The following is a 16,062-nucleotide window of genomic DNA, read 5'->3' on the forward strand; positions in this document are numbered from 1 at the left end:
CTGCACCATCTCCCCATAACCCGTCTCCCCCAGATCATCTCAGTCTCTCTGGGATAGGATGTTCGGAGGCATCGACCCCTTTTGGGGGGTGGGCGGTGTCTCTCTGGAGTGATGAGCCTGGCAGGGCTCGGGAGGGGGTGGGAAGTGGCTCCGGGCATCCTGCCTCACATCCCGCTGCCCTATTCAGCGGTGCCCGGGGAACTGGCGCTAATTGGCATGGAGTTGGAATGAAGCCTGAATGCCACCGGGCTTCGCTTTAGAGCCTGGGAAGAGGGGAAAGGAAAAAAAAAAAAAAAAAAAAAAAAAAAAGCGGGGTAGTTTTTTGGGCTGGGGGTTCAGCTTTGCAAAATATCCCTCCTAAAGAAATCCCGAGTTTAGCTGAATGGGCTGTTCAGAGCCCAAAATCCCTTTGGATTGTCTGCAGAGGGGATGGCAAACCTCAGCTGGGCTCGATGGGGTGATGCCTCCCCACCCCAAGTGTAGAAAACATGGAACTGGGGGTCTGTAAGAGGGGAAAAAAAAAAATTGCAAATCTGAGTGGTTTTTCCTCAAATAAATGTCAGCTCGAGGCCTCCGAGGAGGCGAAAGCCACCAGGACACAGGGCTCTATTGAGAAAGGAAAGAACAAAAAAAAAAAAAAAAAAAAAAAAAAAAAAGAAGGGAAAAAAATAAATTAGCCGGGCGAAGCGCCAAGCCGGGAGCTCCGAGGGACGTGCCCGGAGTGGGGAAGCGGAGCGATTCGGGGGGCGAGCCTGCCCGAAATGTGGGGAGCGCCGGCTGCCCCGCGGGGCCACCCCGCTCCCCCCGGGCTGCTGCCGCTGACCTGGCTGCTGGCGCTGCACGCAGGTACGCAGATTGCCCTCTTTTCCCACTGTTTTCCCGGTTTTTCCATGGTTTTTTGGGGATGTCCAGATGGAGGGAGCGGGCCGGGGGGGTGGTGAGGGTGGTGATGCCCCGTGGGGGGGGTTGAGGGAGGGTTGTTGCGCTGTCGAGCGTACCCTCTGCTTGGGAGCTGGGAAAAAGGGGGGTAAAATGGAATGAAAATGGGGAAAACGCTTTTCTGGAGCCAAGCAGGTCCTGATGTCGGGGAGGATTTGGCGCTGCCCCCATCCTGAGCTTCTCCCCAGGTTTTTTCCTTCCCTGAACCCCATTTTTCCCAGTTTTTTAGCATCTCCAAATATTTTCTCTTATCCATACTTCAGCTGCCCTTAAAAAGTCATTTTTCACTCCATTTCCAGACTTGCCCATCCCACTGCAACCCTCTGTTTTCTCCATCATTTTCTCCATCATTTTTTCTCTAAATTCTCACTTTTTGGAATTCAATTAGCCCCAAACCACCCCATCCCAGGTCTGGCAACACAGAAAATCACCTTCAACAATTTTGTTCTGTTTTACCAAAGTTTGCACCCAAAAGCAGCTCTGGGGAGGCCCCATTTCCCTTCAGATGTGGAGGATGGATGAAAAACAAAACCAGCTGGGTTTTTGCTGGCTTTGATTTAGACCCTGATTTAAAAACAGCCAGGGCTGCAGTGAGGACACCCCAAAAAATAGTGCAGGGAAAAAAAAAGAAAAAGAAAAAGGCGATTTGTGCCACAAAATAGTGTGAAAATGAGGATTTTGGTGGGCTTTCAAACAAATCCGTTAAAAAGGGCTGGGAGATCTCCATCCCTAAGCCAAGGATGCTGTAGGAAAATGAAACATTTCCTGATTTATTAATGAACTCCCCAATTTTGGTTTTTTATCCAGAGTGGAGAAAAATCTAGGAGCAGGGTTAAAAAAGGGGAAGAAACAGTTAAAGAGCAGCGCACGGGGAGGGGGCAGGGATGCGTGGAAGGCCACATCCCCATCCCATGCCTTGGCCTTCCCTGTGGGGCGAGGGTTCCCCCAAATCTGGCGAGTCGGGGCCTGTTTGTGGCGCTGCCGGGGAGGACGGACGGACGGACGGACGCTGCATACCAATAGGTCCCATGACTTTTCGGGCTTGTTTAAGGCCTTTCTTGCTCCTGCATCTCCCAGCCCAGCTGGTTTTCCCACTCTGGCCTCCTCTTCAATATGGGGTTTGTTCGCTGTGGGTGACGGCGTCCGTATGGGGGGCTCGCGGATGGCACCTCTGGGATGCCAGGACGGGGATGCTGAAGGTATTTTGGGGGAGGGAGAATGTTTTGGAGAGTGGCCTCCCTCAGAAAATCGTGTTTTTACACTTTTTCCCTGCCTTTTTTGGCTCGAAACCAGCGATGAGGAGCAATGCACGTGCATCTCGTGATGCAGTTTTCTGTCTGAGGGGGCTTTGTCTGGACAGGGGCATCCAATGGGGATGGGGGTGGGACACAAAATCCTTCCCCCCCACCATTTTTGGGGGAATTAAGGTATCTTTGCAAGGCATTGCACAGATCAGAGCACTGGCATCTCTCTCCCAGGCAGTTTTTGCAGGGCAGTGATAAAGCTTTGCCAAGGGTTGCCTCGACCTGCCTCCCACCCCTACATTTTTGCAAGTGATGTGTGCATTTTTGCAAGTGATGTGTGCATTTTTGCAAAGGGCTGCATCGACCTGGCTGCAGGAGCACTCCTCCTGCATTTTTGGGGGCGATAGATGAATTTCTGCAAAGGGTTGCATTGGCCCAGCTGCAGGAGTGTTCCTGCACAAGCCCTGCACATTTTGGGGACACCTCATGCATTTTTGCAGAACCCAGCAACAGGAGGTGTGCCATCCACTCCTCCTCCTTGCATTTTTGGGGTGATGCATGCATTTTTGCAAAGTGTTGGTTACATTGACCTGGCTGCAGGAGCACTGCCAGCCCCAATGCAGCTTTGGGGGGTGATAATGCATCTTCACAGGGGGCTGCATTGACCCACTGTGGTGGTGTTCACAGGGGTCTGAGGATGAGGAGGGATGATGGATCTGACTCCATGTTTCAGAAGGCTTGATTTATTATTTTATGATATATATTACATTAAAACTATACTAAAAGAATAGAAGAAAGGATTCCATCAGAAGGCTAGCTAGGAATAGAAAAAGAATGATAACAAAGGTTTGTGGCTCGGACTTTCTGTCCGAGGCAGCTGGGCTGTGATTGGCCATTAATTAGAAACAATCAACATGGGCCAATCACAGATGCACCTGTTGCATTCCACAGCAGCAGATAATCAATGTTTACATTTTGTTCCTGAGGCCTCTCAGCTTCTCAAGAGGAAAAATCCTAAGGAAAGGATTTTTCATAAAAGATGTCTGCGACAACCCACTTCCCATGCCCAAAGCAATTTTGGGGCTGATTCCTTGATTTTTTTCGTGCTGCATTGATCTGAGTGCAGGAGAGCTCCCACCCCTCATGCACTTTTGGGGTCACACGTGCATCTTTGCAAAGCTCATGGAACCAAGCTGGGCACCTTGGGGATGTTCACTTGGCGTTTCCCTGTTTCCTTCATGCTGGGCACCCTGCTCTTTCCCCCCACACCCCCAGGTCTGCTGGCAAGGATGATCACCAGCATTTTTGGGGTCACACGTGCATCTTTGCAAAGCTCATGGAACCAAGCTGGGCACCTTGGGGGTGCTCACTTGGCGTTTCCCTCTTTCCTCCATGCTGGGCACCCCCTGTCTCTCCTCACTCCCCAAGGTCTGCTGGCAAGGATGAACATCACACCTCATGCACTTTTGGGGTCACACGTGCATCTTTACAAAGCTTACGGAACCAAGCTGGGGACCTTGGGGGTGCTCACTTGGCGTTTTCCTGTTTCCTCCATGCTGGGCACCCCGCTCTTTCCCCCCACACCCCAAGGTCTGCTGGCAGGGGTGAACATCACCAGCCCCACGCCGCTGGTGCGGGGCACGGCGGGCAAGGCGGCGCTGCTGTCGGTGCGCTACGCCAGCGCCAGCGCCGACAAGCCCGTGGTCAAGTGGCAGCTGAAGAGGGACAAACCCGTCACCGTGGTCCAGTCCATCGGCACCGAGATCATCGGCAACCTGCGGCCCGACTACCGCGACCGCATCCGCGTGCTGGAGAACGGCTCGCTGCTCATCAGCCCCCTGCAGCTGGCCGACGAGGGCGCCTACGAGGTGGAGGTGTCCATCACCGACGACACCTTCACCGGCGAGAAGACCATCAACCTCACCGTGGACAGTAAGGGCAAGGAGGACATCCAGGGGTGTGACTGTGTTTGCAGGGGTCTGAGGATGGGGGAAGAGACGAGGATCTGACTTCATGTTTCTCTGAAAACTTGATTTATTTGATTTATGGCTTGATTTATTATTTTATGATATATATATTATATTAAAACTATACTAAAAGAATAGAAGAAAGGATTTCATTAGAAAGCTAGCTAAGAATAGAAAAATAGGAAAAGAAAGAATGATAACAAAGGTTTGTGTCTTGGACAGAGAGTCCGAGCCAGCTGGGCTGTGATTGGCCATTAATTAGAAACAACCAACATGGACCAATCACAGATGCACCTGTTGCATTCCACAGCAGCACATAATCGTTGTTTACATTTTGTTCCTGAGGCCTCTCAGCTTCTCAAGAGGAAAAATCCTAAGGAAAGGATTTTTCAGAAAATATCATGCTACACAGGGGAAATTGGGTTGTCCATGGGATGTCTTCCCTGAGCACATATTGGGAGGGCTTTCTCCAGCTGGGAGGTGGTTTTGGGGGTTTCAGCCACCTCAGGTTGGTGGGGTTTTGGTGTCACTCTTCCTGCCCCCTGAGCCCATCCATCCCCTGAGATGTGGCATCACCGTGGTTCCTCTACTTGCCCACAGTTCCCGTCTCAAAGCCACAAGTGCTGGTGGCCTCCTCAACGGTGCTGGAGCTCAGTGAGTTCTTCACCCTCAACTGCTCGCACGAGAATGGCACCAAGCCCACCTACACCTGGCTGAAGGACGGGCGGCCGCTGAGCAACGACTCGCGCCTGCTCCTCTCCCCTGACCAGAAGATCCTCACCATCACCCGTGTCCTCATGGCTGACGATGATGTCTACAGCTGCCTGGTGGAGAACCCCATCAGCCATGGCCGCAGTGTCCCCGTGAAGCTCACTGTTTACCGTAAGCCACCCTTGTCCCCTCCTGCACTGCCAGGTTTGGCCATCCCTTGCAGATGCTTTCAGCTAAAATTTTGGGGGGTTTTCTCCCCTCACTCCTCTCCTGCAGGCCGGAGCTCTCTCTACATCATCTTGTCCACGGGCGGCATCTTCCTTCTTGTCACCCTGGTGACAGTTTGTGCCTGCTGGAAACCCTCCAAGAAGTACGTGTGGGGATAACATGGGAGAAAAGGGGGTTATCCCATCTTGTCCCATCCTGTTTTTTCCCATTTCATCTCTTCCCATCCCATCTTGTCCTTACCATCCTATTTCATCTCATCTTGACACATGCTGTCCTATGCCATGCCAAGACATGCCATGCCATGACGTGTTGTGCCATCCCATCCCACCCCATCCCACCCCATCCCATCCCATCCCATCCCATCCCATCCCATCCCATCCCATCCCATCCCATCCCATCCCATCCCATCCCATCCCATCCCATCCCTGCAGTACTTGACCCCCCTGGATGAGCCACAGGCAGTTCCCCCCGTTCCTCCAGCACGATGCCAGTGCTGCCCCCTCCATCTCCTGCCCCTTTCCAGGGAGAAGCGACAAGCAGAGACACAACCAACCTCTGACTACGCCGAGCAGGACGAGGAGCGCCTGAAGCATGAGGGTGAGTGCAGCCTGGCGTGGCAGTGGTGGGCTGGGGGACACCAACGCTCCGGGCATGGTGAGCAGCACCTTCCCTTCCTTCCACACAGCCGAGGGCATCCCACGGAGCGGCGAGCACGAGCGCAAGAACCCGGTGGCTTTGTACATCCTTAAAGACAAGGTGAGAGCCGGTAGCACCAGCAGCACCAGTAGCATGTCAGCAGCATCCCAGCAGAGGGTCTCGCACATGCCCCACGTTTTTCTGCCCTTGTTTTTCGGCAGGACTCTCCGGAGGCGGAGGAGGATTCGCTGCCCGAGCCCCGCGGCACGGTGGAGCCCGGCTACAGCAGCTCGCCCGTGCCCGCCGCCGGCCGCTCGCCGGGCCCCGTGGGGCGCTCCACCCGCCGCTACCATCGCTCGCCGGCTCGCTCGCCCGCCTCGACGCGGACGCACCGCTCCCCGCCGGGCTCCCCGGCGCGGTCCCGCGGCGCCCCGCGGCTGCTGCGGACTGCGGGCGTGCACGTTATCCGCGAGCAGGAGGAGGCCAACGCCGTGGAGATCAGTGCCTGAGCAGCGGACTGTGCGCGCTCTGGTGGCGGCGTGCGAGGGGCAGGGACACCGGCACGGCCGCGCTGCCGCCGCCGAGCGAGCGGGGACACCGGCACGGCCCTGCTCCGCCACTGGGCGTCATTCTGCTCGGCGTAAAGTCACTAATTTCCTATTGATCCCACCCAGAGCTCCCCTCTTCCGTCCCCCGTCTTCCTGGGGCATCGCTTTAATGGCTTTCTCGCCGGGACGAGTGTGCACACGCGTGTGCAGAGACAACATGCAATCAGCGCACGGAGAGTGTGCCAGGGGTGCATGGAGCATGCAGAGGGAGCGATGGAGCGCTGCACACGTGGATGGGGCGTGCAGGAGGGCACATGGACTGTGCACACGGGGGCAGGCACCAGGACGTGCAGCAAGTGTGCACACAGGGTGCGAAGAGGATGCACAGAGTGTGGAAGAGAACACGTGGAGAGCACACACACGGAGCGTGCAGCTAAGGCTGCAGAGTGTGCACAGAGGGTTTATGGAGTGTGCAGTGTCCACTGAGCCTGCATGGCCTTTGTGAGCGTGCCAGCCCTGCGTGTGTGTTCCAAGCATGCACGGAGTCCATGCAGAGAGCACCTGTGCAGAGTGTGCAGGGAGCGTGGGGAGGGAACATGCACACAGCATTTGCACGGGACATGCACACAGCACATGGTGAGTGTGCAGAGGGTGAGCACAGAGGGTGTGTGCAGTGCTTGCACAAAGCACACACAGAGCATGAATGGTGTGGAGGAAAGAGCGTGCACAAAGTGAGCAGCTGAATGTGCTCAGAGCATGCACAAGAGTGAACCTGCAGTGCCGGCACAGGGCATGCGAGGAGCCTGCAGTGAGTGTGCAAAGAGTGTGTGCTGTGCTTGCACAGGGTGTGTGTGGGGTGTGTGAAGAGAGTGAGCACACAGCAGCTGAGCATGCTTGGAGCGTGCACACGCACACGGGGAGCACACACACTGCACACCCAGCGACCCTGCATGCACACGTGTGTGCAAGAGCGCGGTGCCTGCCATGGCACAGCCCCCATGCATGGAGCAGGACATGCACTGGCACACAAGCCACAACACGCACCAGGCAGCCTAAACAGGGGGCTCCCTCCTGCTCCCCAGCTCCCCAGCTGCAATGTCCCCTAAACGTGGGCTGGAAGCCCTGGTCCAAGCATTGCCCCTTTGCCATGGTAGGATTTTCTGTGAAAATCCCCCGGTTTTGGGGCACACGGCGCTGTCTCTCCCCAAGCCTTCATGGGAAATAGGTTTAGGATGAAAAGCAGAGAGCGGCCGGCCAAGCGAGCCGGGCCCTGGGGCACCCGGGGTGGGTGCCGGGGCACCCCGGAGTGCTCGGGGTGCACTACTAACCAATAAACTAAACGTACTACCCGAATGGTGGTGGCACCCCTGGGTGTCTTTGTGGGACAGGGGTCCCCCAGGGTTGGGGGGACACATGAGAAGTGGCTGACAGGTAAGAGCACACAGACCCGATGCACCTGGCTGGCGCTGAAACTGGCACTTTAATGCATGGGAGACCTTGGGCTGTTCCCCCTGGTACCTACTGATGGCATCCTCAGCTGAGAGCCCGTTTCTTCTTAATTTGTCTTCCTCTGAACATGGTGAAGGAAAAGGGGAATTTATTCTGACTAATTAAATTCGTTAACCGCTGGTGTCCCCACTCTGCTGTCTCCGGGTGCTGCCGGTGGCCGGGCACTCCGCCTGCCCCAGGATGGCTGAGATGTTTGTGTTCACCGCCACCTTCCCCCCCGGCATTTCCCGGCCCCCGCATCCGGCTATTGTACCCCCCCATCCGGAGCCGGATCCAGCCCCGGTGCGGGCGGGAGGAACCGGGATTTCGGGAGGAGACGGGGAGGCTGCCAGGGCCGGCATGGCGGGCGGCTGGGAGACAGCGCTGGGCCTGGGGCTCTGCCTCGCCGCCCTGCACCGCGGAGGTGAGTGCAGCCCACGGGGGCCAAACTCCACTCAACCCTGCCCCACCCCGGGTCTCAGACCATGCCCACCTGGGGCACCTACTGGCATTTCCCCACCTCCTTGTCACCCGACAGGCTGCCGCCTCCCCAGCGTGGCCACGGCACCCCAAACTCCAGCTGGTAAGGACGCCTGGTGGGTGGGAGATGCTGGTGGGGAGACACCAGAAAATCCTGTTCCCCCCACCCACAATGTGCCTCCCCACCGCAGTGCTGCGGGACAATTTCCGCTTGCAGCCAGGCGATTTGGTGACCACAGCGGGACAAGCATTGGAGCTGGATTGTGTTCCCCCCTTGGGGTACCCCGAGCCCTACATTACCTGGAAGAAGGACGGGGTGACCCTGGACTTGGTAGGTGGCAGGTACACGGTCACCAAGGGGAAGTTGCAGGTGGCATCGGCGCAACGGAGCGACTCCGGTCTCTACATCTGCGTGGCGGCCAATGCGGCAGGCAGGAGGGAGAGCCGGGGCGCCCGCGTCTCTGTGCTGGGTAAGCCAAGGGTCCCCCACGGCTGGTGGGAGACATCAAGGACATGGCAAGGTGCCACCTCACAGCCAGCTGTGGTGCCATGCCCTTGATGTCCCCCTGCAGAGAAGCCGAGCATCGTGCGGCACCCGAGCGATGCCATGGCGGTGCCTGGCAGCACCGTGGAGCTGGGCTGCAGTGCCCGCGGTGACCCAGCGCCACAGGTGCAGTGGCACAAGGAGCACGGAGACCTGCCCTGGGGCAGGTAGGCGGTGGCAGGGGGGAGAGGTGCCATCCCTGGCGTGGGGATGGGGCTGATGCAGAGCTGGTGACCCTTAGGCACGAGGTGGACCGGGAGCACACGCTGCGCCTCTATGCCGTGACGGCCGCCGACGCCGGCGCGTACGTGTGCACAGCGCAGAGCCAGCTGGGCACCGCCGCCGCCACCACCGTCCTGCACGTGCAGGGTCAGTGCTGGCACCTCCACCACCACAGGCACCAGGGACATCTTGGGCTTCATGCAAGGGGATTCATCTGACGGGGTCCATCTAAAGGGGTTCATGCCATGGCAATCTGTCCATGGGGGTCCATCTAAGGCCATCCATCATCCATCAGTCATCAGCCATCATCCATCAGCCATCATCCATCAGCCATCAAATAAAGTCCATCCTGCTGAGTCATTTGAGGGTATCCATCAAAAGGAGAACTTCCAAAGGTATGTCCATCCAAACACGCCCATCCAACAGGATCCATCCATGTAAGTGGATCCATCTAAGGAAATGCACTGAGGTGGGAGTCCATCCAAGGGGATTCATTCAAAATCACCCACCTAAAGGGGATCCAGCCAACCTGGTTCCTCCAAGGGGATCCCATTTTAGGGGATCTATGGAAGGTGGAAGTATATTAAAGGGGGATAGAACAAGAAAGGGTCCATCTAAGAGGGACATCATGGAGGGGTGTATCATGGGTCCCATCCCATGTCCCCAGGGGCAACACATCAAAGGGGGCCCTTCCAAGAGGGGTCAATTGAAGACCTCTCAAAGGGTGTCTGTCCAAAAGAGTCAGTCCATCCAGGTAGACATCAGGATCTCCATGTGCAGGTATCCGAGGGGGTGTCTGGGCAGGTGCCTTGGTCCTGCCTGGTTCTGCCATTCACCTTGTTCTGCCTCACAGATGGGCTGGCCACGGGCCAGCAGGACTCTGCCCCGCGGGAGCTGCTGGCCGTGCGGCTGCACCTGGACAACGGCACCGCCCTGCCCACTGCTGCTGTGCAGCTCCGCTGGCAGGTTCGTGTGATGCTGCTCCCAGGGCAGGAGGGGACGGGACACATCCCCGTGTCCCACCTTAACCTGGCATCCTTCCCTTCCCCTCCAGATGCTGATGCCGGTGCCGGTGCCCGTGGGCTACGTGGTGCTGTACCGCAGCCTGCTCCCGGTCGCCACCTCCTGGGTCCAGCACGATGCGGGCAGGGAGCTCAGCGCCACCATCCCCGCGCTCCGCAGGGGCTACAAGTACGAGTTCAAGGTCCGACCCTACACCGGAGGGACCCAGGGCTCAGACAGCAACAGCAGGCACCTCTGGATACCCGAGGAAGGTGTGTCGTGTGTCCCCCGAGATGTTTGGGTGGTGGTGGGGAGGATGCTTGGGGGTCCCAGGGGTCTCAGCATCCCTGTCCCGGCAGTGCCAAGCGCAGCGCCCCAGCGTGTCACCATCAGCCAGGCTGAGGCAGGGAACAGCACCGTGGTGGTGAGCTGGGAGCCGCCTCCTCCTGAAGCACACAACGGCGTCATCCGGGGCTACCAGGTATGGGGCAAGGGCAAAGGGGCAGGGCTGGGGTCTTCTGGGCAGGGAGGATCAATCCAAGGGGATCCATCCAAAAAGGGAGCCTGTCAAAGGTGGGGGTCTGTCCAAGGGGAGGAACCATCCAAGGAGTCTGTCCAGGAGGGGGTTCATCCAAAAGGGCCAGCCAGGGTGGAGGTCCCTCCCAGGGCATCTGTCTAGAGGCATCCAAGGGAGTTCATGCAAAGGAGTCCAGCCGAGGGGATTCAGCCAAGGGGGTTCCATCCAAAGGGGGGTCCATCAATGGGAGTCCATTCAAGAAGTTTTCACCCAAGGAGGTCCATCCTAAGGGCAGGCAAGGGAGCCCATCCAAAGGGGTCCTTCAAGGGGAGTCCATCAAGGAGATTCATCTTAGGGCACTCATCCAAGTGAATCTGTCCATGGGGATCCATCAATGAGAGTCTGTCAAGGGATGTTCATCTGAAGGAGTCCGTCCAAGGGGATCCATCCAAGGGGGTCCATCCAAGGGGGTCCATCAAGGCTAATTGTCTAAGGGGACACATCTTCTTGGTGCCTGCCAGGTCTGGTCAATGGGTGAGGGCTGGCAGCATCCCACCAACAGGACAGTGGACGGAGCCACCCGGCGCCTGGAAGCCCTCCTCCCACACCCCGGGGCCGAGTTCTGTGTCCAGGTGGCCGCTTTCAACAGCGCAGGGCTGGGGGTCCCCAGCAATGCCACCTGTGGAGTCCTGGGTAGGAGATGGACAGCAAGGGGGGCGGGTGGGTGTCAGGGTGGTGACATGAAGTGACACTGATGGGACCCTTGCAGGGCTGGCAGCAGGGAGCAGCAGGGTGGTGCAGGCGCTGCGGCAGCCTGCTGTCATCGCAGCCGCTGGTTCCATGCTCTGGTTGGCCTTACTCGCCCTCCTCCTCCTCCTGTGCCAGCGCCGCGCCAGCCAGGACGCTGCAGCTCATCACAGGTGAGGGGCCACGGGCTGGGGGACACGGCACATCCCTGGTGTGGTGGGGATGGATGCACTGACAGCACCTCTCGCCCTGCAGGCTGGTGGCTGGGGACTCTCCGTGGCTCGGTGGCCCCTGGAAACCCAGCTGTGCCCCCCGAAACCTCAGCAGCAGCAGCAGCCTCAGCAGCCGGCTCCTGGGCAGTGATGGCAGGGACCCCCACCCCTCCAGTGAGCCCCGTGGGGACTGGTGACCCCCACCCACTGCCATGGGACCCCCCACTCCTCCAGTGAATACTACAGTTGGGACCCCCACCTATTTCCATTGAGCCCCCCTCTCTGGAGTGGAACCCCCACCAGTACCATGGGACCCCCATCCATCCCGTGTGATGCCATTGGATCCCCACCCAGTTCCATGGAACCCTGACCTGCTGCAACAGAGCCCCAAGCCCAGGCTAGGACCCCACAGAGTGCCATGGGACCAGCAAAGTGTACCCAAGACCCCCACCCTCTGCTGGGGACCCCCAGTGCCATGGGATCCTCACATTGGTGTTCCCCATTGTCTGTCTGCAGGCAGCAAGGACACACAGACCCAGGGACAGAGGGGACAGGGGACACGTGGCCTCATGGGTGGCCTGACCTCTCTTTCTCTTCCAGCCCTCTCCTTGGAGCCGTCGAGCCTTGGCCCCCCCACACCCCCCATCCACAGTAGCCTCCGTGGGGGTCACCCACCCCCCCTCAGGGACATGGGGTGCTGTGCTGGAGGGCACCCCGGGGTGCATTCCTCACCCAGCACCCCAAACCCAGCGCCCTGGGAGCGCGTCCGCAAGAGAGGTGGGTGTGGGGGACATGGGGGGACACGTGGGGGACACCAGGGTGATGGCCCATGGCCAATGTCCCTCACTCCCCTCACAGAGCTGCACCAGGTGCACAGCACCCCGCTGCTCGTGGCTGGCCCTGGGACTGCAGGCGAGTGGGGCACAGATTTGGGGCTGGCAGCCAGGCAGCCTCAGCAGAGGGGACACGAGGGTGGCACTGCCAGGATGGACAGCAGGGACCCACGGCCACCGGCCTTCAGCTCTCCAAAGCCACACCGGGGCAGCACCCCGCTGGCCTCTGGTGCAACCACGTCACCAGTGACACCCCCGAGACCACCCCATGCCTGGCACCCACCGGTGACACGGTGAGTCTGGGTGTCCCCATCCAGGTGAGTGCCCTGCAACCCCGCCCTTCACTGCGAAACCCAGCATGTCCCTTGCACCTGCAGGTCCCCAACCTTCGTGTGCCCCAGGGACACATCTCTGGCCACCAGGCATCCCAAGGACATGTCCCCAGTCACTGGGATCCCCAGGGACAGGTCCCCAGTCACAGAGAGCCCCAGGGGTGTGTCACCGGCCACCAGGAACCCTAGGGACATGTCCTTGGTCACTGAGCACCCCAAGGACATGTTCCTGGACAGCAGGCAGCCTAAGGATGTGTCCTCAGCCACCAGAACCCCCAGGAACATGTCACCAGCCACCAGGCACCACAAGGATCCATCGCCAGCAACCAAGCACCAGAGGGACACAGTCTTGGCCACCAGGCAGCCTGAGGACACCTCCCTGGTCACCAGGTGTCCTCGAGACCCTTTACCAGTAGCCAGGTGCCAGAGGGACATCTCAGTGTCCACCAGGCACCCCAAGGACATGTCCCCGGCCAGCAGGCACCCAAAGGACACATCCCCAGGCACGAGGCTCCCCAAGGAGATGTCACCAGGCACCAGGCACTGCAGGGACAAGTTCCTGGCCTCCAGGTATGCCAAGGACACGTCCCCAGCCAACAAACACCCCAGGGAGCCATCTCTGGTGACCATGCACACAAGGGACATGTCCCTGTGCAGCGGGTCCCCTGAAAACATGTCACCAGCCTTGAGGCATGCCAAGGACACATTGCCAGCCACTGGGCACCCCAGGGACACGTCCCCACTCAGCAGGCACCCTGAGGAGATGTCTCCAGTCCCTGAGCACCACAGGGACAAGTTCTTGGACACCAGGTACTCTGAGGACATGTCTCAGGCCACCAGGAACCCATCGCTGGTGACCATGCACACAAGGGACATGTCCCTGTGCAGCAGGTACCCTGAAAGCATGTCACCAGCCTTGAGGCACCCCAGGGACTCATCTCCAGCCACCGGGCACCCCAGGGACACATCTCCAGCCACCAGGCACTCCAGGGACACATCTCCGGCCATCAGGCGTCCCGAGGAGGTGTCTCCAGTCACTGGTCACCAGAAGGACATGTTCTTGGACACCAGGTACACCAAGGACATGTCCCCAGCCACCAGCCACACCTGGGACATGTCACTGGAGGCCAGGCACTCAAGGGACATGTTCCTGGCTACCAGGTACGCCAAGGACATGTCCCTGGCCACCGGGCGCCTCTCGCCAGCATTCAGCGACGGGGTCCTCACACAACAGCAGGTGGCTGAGGTGCTGGAGATGGACCAGGACACCACCTGCTGCAGGTATTCCCCATCCCCTGGGGCACTCCCATGATTGCAGCATCCCCTGGTGCCAGCAGGACCCACCCTGTGTTCCCCACAGACCCCCAGCACCGACCACACCACGCTCCTTCTCACCACCCCACACTTATGGCTACATCTATGGGCCACCAGCCTCTGAGCTGGGTGAGGAGGAGGAAGAGGAGGAGGAGGAAGAGGAGGAGGAGGAAGAGCACACAGCCACGGGGGGCTCGCCAGGAGGGTCGCTGCTGAACGGCTGGGGGTCTGTGTCAGAGGACAACTTTGCCAGCACCCGCTGCAGCCTGGTGAGCTCCTGCGACGGCTCCTTCCTGCTGGACGCCAGCTTTGCCCGGGCACTGGCCGTGGCTGTCGACGGCCTCTGCTACAGCCTGGAGGACACTGATGGGGCCTACGGGGGTGAGTGAAGGGCCCTGGACCCCCTCGCTGACCCTGAGCATTGTCACCTTCTCCAGTGTGCAAACCCAGGGCACCACAGGGAATATTTCTGTGTCTGCTCTGGGGTGCCCTGGTCCCCAGGGGAGCACTGACGTGTACCCTCATTCATGGAGGGTCAAAATCAGTGACCCTCCATGGAGAACTTTCTCCTCATTCACGGAGAAAGTTTCCCAGACTTCAAAATAGACTGGAATCCACAAAAGTGTGAAATAGATTATAGAGAGTAGTGTAGGTGTGTCACTTGGTGAGAAATTGAGGTTTTGGGATTTTTAGTATGTTGTGGATAGGAGCAAGATGGAGGGCACAGGGTGTTGTCCTGGGTTTCTTCTTCATGCTTCTTCTTCCTTCTTCTTCTTGGGTTTGGGTGGCATTTGGTAATTGGGCAGAAAAGTCCACATTGCAGTTCTTTGGGATCAGTTATTGGGTTAAAAATGAAAATAATCCAGGTGTCATTTCTTAATTGGATAGTTTAGTCTTAAAAGACTTTGCAACAAGAGATTGTTGACCATTTTGTGCCTTCTAATGAAAAGCTGCCAAACTCACAGTAGTGAGACTGTTTCACTGATAAGAAATAATAAACACCTGAGTCCAAACATGAACTACTGTCCCAAGTGCCTTCAATCCAGACCCAGAGAAACCCACAACTGGAGCCCCCACCCTCAATGAAGATGGCTCCATTGGGACACCACGGTGATGCCACCATCTCTTGCCTTCTTCCCCGCAGGTCCCTCACCACCACCATCACCCTTGGAGCAGGTCTTCTCACCTGGAGCCCACTCTGCCACCTGGGACTGGTGGAAGGTGCTGGAGGTGCCACAGAGAGCCAGGACAGAGGCAGCCGTGAACAGCAGCTCACAGAACGGTGTGCAGTGCCCCAGTGCCAGGGTGGTGGGCACTGGGGGTGGTGAGGTGTTGCACAGTGTTGGAAAATGTTTCCTTTGCTTTCCAGGTGGCCAAGGGCCAGGGATTGGCAGCCCCTGGGCCAGGGAAGGTGGTGAGCTGCAGACAGGAGGGACAGGAGCGTGGCAGTCCCCAGGGCACAGGACACAGCCAGGCCAGAGCCCTTGGCTCAGCTAAAATCCAGCTTTATTAGGCAGTTCCCCAAACAGGGGCTCTTTACTAGGAAAAGCCACCCACAAAGGGTGGTGGCACCTAGGTGGGTGGGTGCCCCTCCTTATTCAGCATTCTTGTCCTTCCCAAGTGTCCTCCTTCTTCCTCAGCATCCCCACCCCTTCCCAAATTCCTCCTTTCTCCCCAGCATCCTCATCTTCCCCAAGAGTCTGCATCCCTCTAAGTGTCCTTGTCTCCCTCAGTGTCCTGCTCCTTCACCAGCATCTTCACCCCCCTAACTACCCTTCTCCAGCCCAAGCACTGTTGTCCACCCTGTGTCCTTGTCTTTCCCTAGGGTTGTTGATCCCCTGACTATTCCCATTCGTTCCAACTGTCCTTGTGACCTCTGATAGTTCATCTCCTTCCTCAGCATCCTTGTCCCACCTTTGCTATCCTTGTCTCTCCCAAATGTTCTCATCCTTCCCAAGCCACCTGAGTGGCCTTGTGCTCCCTCTAAATGTCCTTGTCCCTCCTAACCATCCTCATTCCCAGCCTTCTCATCCCTCCTGAGTGTCCTCATCCTTCATCAGTTGTTTTGTCTCTCATGCCAAGTGTCCCCACTGTCCTC

The 16,062-nt window shown here is 58.2% G+C and overlaps 2 protein-coding genes across 4 annotated transcripts; both read left to right on the forward strand.

Moving 5' to 3' along the window:
• Positions 1–671: 671 nt before the first annotated feature.
• HEPACAM (hepatic and glial cell adhesion molecule) lies at positions 672–7,626 on the forward strand. Its single transcript, XM_074559388.1, has 7 exons — positions 672–846; positions 3,774–4,115; positions 4,751–5,032; positions 5,138–5,231; positions 5,613–5,686; positions 5,775–5,845; positions 5,947–7,626. The coding sequence occupies exons 1-7, from the start codon at positions 762–764 to the stop codon at positions 6,232–6,234; spliced, it is 1,236 nt and encodes a 411-aa protein (XP_074415489.1). The 5' UTR covers positions 672–761; the 3' UTR covers positions 6,235–7,626.
• Positions 7,627–7,776: 150 nt separating this feature from the next.
• Positions 7,777–15,472, forward strand: ROBO4 (roundabout guidance receptor 4). Of its 3 annotated transcripts, none has more exons than XM_074559381.1 (20): positions 7,777–8,185; positions 8,300–8,344; positions 8,433–8,711; positions 8,814–8,952; positions 9,027–9,154; positions 9,861–9,973; positions 10,062–10,281; positions 10,369–10,490; positions 11,048–11,219; positions 11,296–11,446; positions 11,529–11,659; positions 12,086–12,262; positions 12,344–12,611; positions 12,696–13,220; positions 13,308–13,460; positions 13,539–13,721; positions 13,812–13,931; positions 14,011–14,345; positions 15,109–15,246; positions 15,334–15,472. In XM_074559381.1, exons 1-20 carry the CDS (start codon positions 7,963–7,965, stop codon positions 15,459–15,461), a joined length of 3,750 nt encoding a protein of 1,249 aa, XP_074415482.1. In that variant the 5' UTR covers positions 7,777–7,962; the 3' UTR covers positions 15,462–15,472. The 3 variants fall into 3 exon arrangements, with proteins under 3 accessions (XP_074415482.1, XP_074415483.1, XP_074415480.1); XM_074559382.1 differs by having other exon boundaries at positions 13,542–13,721; XM_074559379.1 differs by having other exon boundaries at positions 13,539–13,931.
• Positions 15,473–16,062: the final 590 nt, after the last annotated feature.

Source organism: Zonotrichia albicollis, chromosome 27, assembly GCF_047830755.1.
Source record: "Zonotrichia albicollis isolate bZonAlb1 chromosome 27, bZonAlb1.hap1, whole genome shotgun sequence".
Lineage (NCBI taxonomy): Eukaryota > Metazoa > Chordata > Aves > Passeriformes > Passerellidae > Zonotrichia > Zonotrichia albicollis.

Excerpts from the sequence above, each read along its gene's own strand:
- HEPACAM (XM_074559388.1), top strand. The coding sequence starts at position 762 with ATGTGGGGAGCGCCGGCTGCCCCGCGGGGCCACCCCGCTCCCCCCGGG. Across the intron at positions 4,116-4,750 it reads CATCAACCTCACCGTGGACA|TTCCCGTCTCAAAGCCACAA; the intron begins GTAAGGGCAAGG and ends ACTTGCCCACAG. Across the intron at positions 5,232-5,612 it reads TGCTGGAAACCCTCCAAGAA|GGAGAAGCGACAAGCAGAGA; the intron begins GTACGTGTGGGG and ends GCCCCTTTCCAG.
- ROBO4 (XM_074559379.1), top strand. The coding sequence starts at position 7,963 with ATGGCTGAGATGTTTGTGTTCACCGCCACCTTCCCCCCCGGCATTTCC. Across the intron at positions 8,345-8,432 it reads GGCACCCCAAACTCCAGCTG|TGCTGCGGGACAATTTCCGC; the intron begins GTAAGGACGCCT and ends TCCCCACCGCAG. Across the intron at positions 11,447-11,528 it reads GACGCTGCAGCTCATCACAG|GCTGGTGGCTGGGGACTCTC; the intron begins GTGAGGGGCCAC and ends CTCGCCCTGCAG.